Genomic DNA, 2,989 nt, shown 5'->3' with positions numbered 1-2,989 from the left:
AAATACAAACTAGGGTTGTGAACAAAATAACTTCACGCTTGATCTTTTCTTCCAGAAATCAAGCTCAATCGCATGAATTATGATCTCCATTAAATCTATTGAAACAACTTCTACCGATAGATTGAAACGAGTATTCGTTTTTTCGCCAAAAAAAAAAAATTAAAAAAAATAAAAAAAGATTGATTCTTTCCAACTTAATCACAACAAATCAAATATGGTTTTCTGAGTTGTCTAGAAACCATTGTAACAAACTTCAGTGTGGAAAATCTCATTAGTCTGAAACAAACTAACACTTTTGAAGTCTGAAATTTCAGGACTTCAACAATTAGAATATTTCAAAAAAAACCAAACTAGAAATTTAACTCATCATATTCATAACACTCAACGTGATCAAAACCTTAAAGTTATCCGAGTGGTTTGTTGGAGATAATTCGTTAATAGACGCAAACCATAGACTCATATTCGAAGTTGAAAGAAACAAATGTATGCTTATAAGACCAATGGAACCTCCCTCTCACCAATTAGTGTTAAGAGTACTAGGGACTCTTATATGTTGTGTAGATCTAAAATTTAATATAAGTAACTACTATTGCAAAATAAAATCTAAGAGTCAATTAAGTCGCCAATCTCCTTGAGGAAAGTTCTAGCCGCATCAATTCTACGTGGCTGCAGGTCAAATTCACAAGCAGACCAATTAACTGAAATATGTCATTAACAAAATTCCTTGCAAATACACCCAAATTAGAGGCTTTGCCAAACTAACTCTGGTTGACTCTACCAAAGTGAAAATAACGAAACCAAATTAAAACCAAATAATAACAGAAATCAAACACCAAAACAACATATCAGCACCACCAAATGCAAAATTATTATTAACTCCTTTACTTGTAAGATCTGCAGTTGATGCCCCTCCTACTGCACTTGTGCCTTGTATATTCTTACCTTCCAAACTGCCAATACACATATTAAATGTTACTCCCTAATGTATTATACATTTATTATCTAAAACATGGATCTCCAAAATTCAATCAAAATCTTGATATTTCTTTCGCAGGACCTCATTTTATAACGAACTAAAGGTGTTTGGCAAAGCTTATTTTCTGACCTTATGGGGTTATTGCAATTTCAGGAGCCTATAAATGCATTTTAAACAATTTAACTAAATTAATCGGTAGCTCATAACTGTAAGCTAATAAGCATTTTTAAAAAATCATATGGGCTTTTTTAAATGCAATAAGTCTACAAGACACGTTCTTATGGTTGCTCGCGATAGCCATGGTGCCTTACGCACCACCTCGCCGTGGGGAGCTTCGCCATGTGTATGGCGTAAGTGAGAAAGATGGTGGACCCACATGTTGTTATGTGTTTGTACATTATGACTTGGTGCTTGTAGTAAAATTTAGTTAGGATAAGTATGTTTATTTTATTCGTTTGTTAGACCACTTTCAACCATGACGTCCTTCCCTCCCCATCACACACCGCCACATCAACTTTCTCTCTCCATTTCCTCCCCCATCACATACCACTTCCAACCATAACATACTTACTCACCATCACATACCCCACCAAAATTAATTAAATAAATTAGTTACAAGTTGTTTATGCTATGGGTACAAATAAATATTGCAGAAAGTAGGAGAGCGACTCGTGCTCAATTATGCTTTCCCAAGAAAAATTGCATGGCGAAGCTAGAGGACAAGCTTGAGGGTAAGGTGAGGACACACCATTGCCAACGGTGCCCTCGAGGGCAAGCCGAGGGCATGCCCAAGGCGCCTACCATTGGTAATGGTCTTATAGTGTTTTGGTACTGACGTGACGGTGATTAAGCGATTGATAAGATAAAAATGTCAGTAACCATAGAGACTTAGAGAGTGGTCTAGGCTCTGAAAACAAGCTTATCCAATAACAGTAATGATGCACATCCAAGTACACCAAAATGTAGACTTGTAGAGGGACTTGAAACACAACACTAACCTAACCTGAGAACAAATTGCCTAATTGGGTCAAGCAAGTGAGTTCATGAATACTTGACCCGTCCACCCTAAACAGGACCCGAGCTGAAAGCCCTAATTTTTATCAATTTTCAAATCGCATTGCTAAAAAGTATCAAGATTCAATTTTTACTTACCTTGATGGGAATTTGCAACTGCTGTGACCTGAAAATATAAAAATGAACTCAACTCAATTAACCCAACTACCATTAATACAATAATTAACATTAAATAATTAATTAATTAATTAATTAATTAAATGAATAGAAGAAGAAATAGTATACTTGGGTCAAGGGAAGTCAAAGCAGCAGTATTAGCAAAATTACAAGTATCTTCAGTCATTCCATTCTTAGTGCAGTAATTATTGAACGCATACGACGCCGTTTTCCTAATATCAGCCGGATCATAGCAGGGCCCACCTTGTTGAATAGGTGTACAATCAGCACCACCAATTCCACACGCCCAATCGATTGCGGATTGTAAGGCGGAATCTTCGGCGTTGTTTTTGGCAACACACCAGAGGTTAAGTGTGACGCCGTCGGGTAGTTGGATTGTTGGTGACGTGGCGGCGGAGATGCGGTGGATTGCGACGGAAGTGAAAAGAAGGGTGAAGCAGAGAAAAAGAGACATGGTTTGTTGAAAATGAAAATGGGTGACGGTTTGTTTGGTTGTGGTTTTTACAGGAAAAAAAAGGACCGTTGGCTTGTTTAACTGAAGTAAAGATAGATCCTGGGGAGTAGTAAATAAACGGTTTCTGTCGCTTCTTTGTTTTTACAGTTATCACATAAGTACACTAAATCTCTAATTTAATACTCGATAAATTAATAACCTGGATAAAAATAATAGTTTGTTCGGTCCCAACTTGAGACCAATACAAATTTGGACCCAAATCGATAAAATAATAAGATAATAATTTTTTTGAAATACGAGTGTAAATATATTGGTTTCAGCGAAACTATAAATTAATAATTACTAAAATTTTTTTTAAATCCCAATAT

The 2,989-nt window shown here is 36.0% G+C and overlaps 1 protein-coding gene across 3 annotated transcripts; it reads right to left on the bottom strand.

The window, feature by feature from the left end:
- Window positions 1–580: 580 nt before the first annotated feature.
- Window positions 581–2,648, bottom strand: LOC139897064 (PLASMODESMATA CALLOSE-BINDING PROTEIN 5-like). Of its 3 annotated transcripts, XM_071879711.1 has the most exons (4): window positions 2,276–2,648; window positions 2,129–2,156; window positions 886–950; window positions 625–666 (listed from the first exon to the last, which is right to left on the bottom strand). In XM_071879711.1, the coding sequence occupies exons 1-4, from the start codon at window positions 2,619–2,621 to the stop codon at window positions 659–661; spliced, it is 447 nt and encodes a 148-aa protein (XP_071735812.1). In that variant the 5' UTR covers window positions 2,622–2,648; the 3' UTR covers window positions 625–658. The 3 variants fall into 3 exon arrangements, with proteins under 3 accessions (XP_071735811.1, XP_071735812.1, XP_071735813.1); XM_071879710.1 differs by having other exon boundaries at window positions 581–950; XM_071879712.1 differs by lacking the exons at window positions 625–666; window positions 2,129–2,156 and having other exon boundaries at window positions 779–950.
- Between the last annotated feature and the right edge of the window lie 341 nt (window positions 2,649–2,989).

This window comes from Rutidosis leptorrhynchoides, chromosome 3, assembly GCF_046630445.1.
Source record: "Rutidosis leptorrhynchoides isolate AG116_Rl617_1_P2 chromosome 3, CSIRO_AGI_Rlap_v1, whole genome shotgun sequence".
NCBI lineage: Eukaryota > Viridiplantae > Streptophyta > Magnoliopsida > Asterales > Asteraceae > Rutidosis > Rutidosis leptorrhynchoides.
This window is presented reverse-complemented; position numbering and strand designations above follow the sequence as displayed.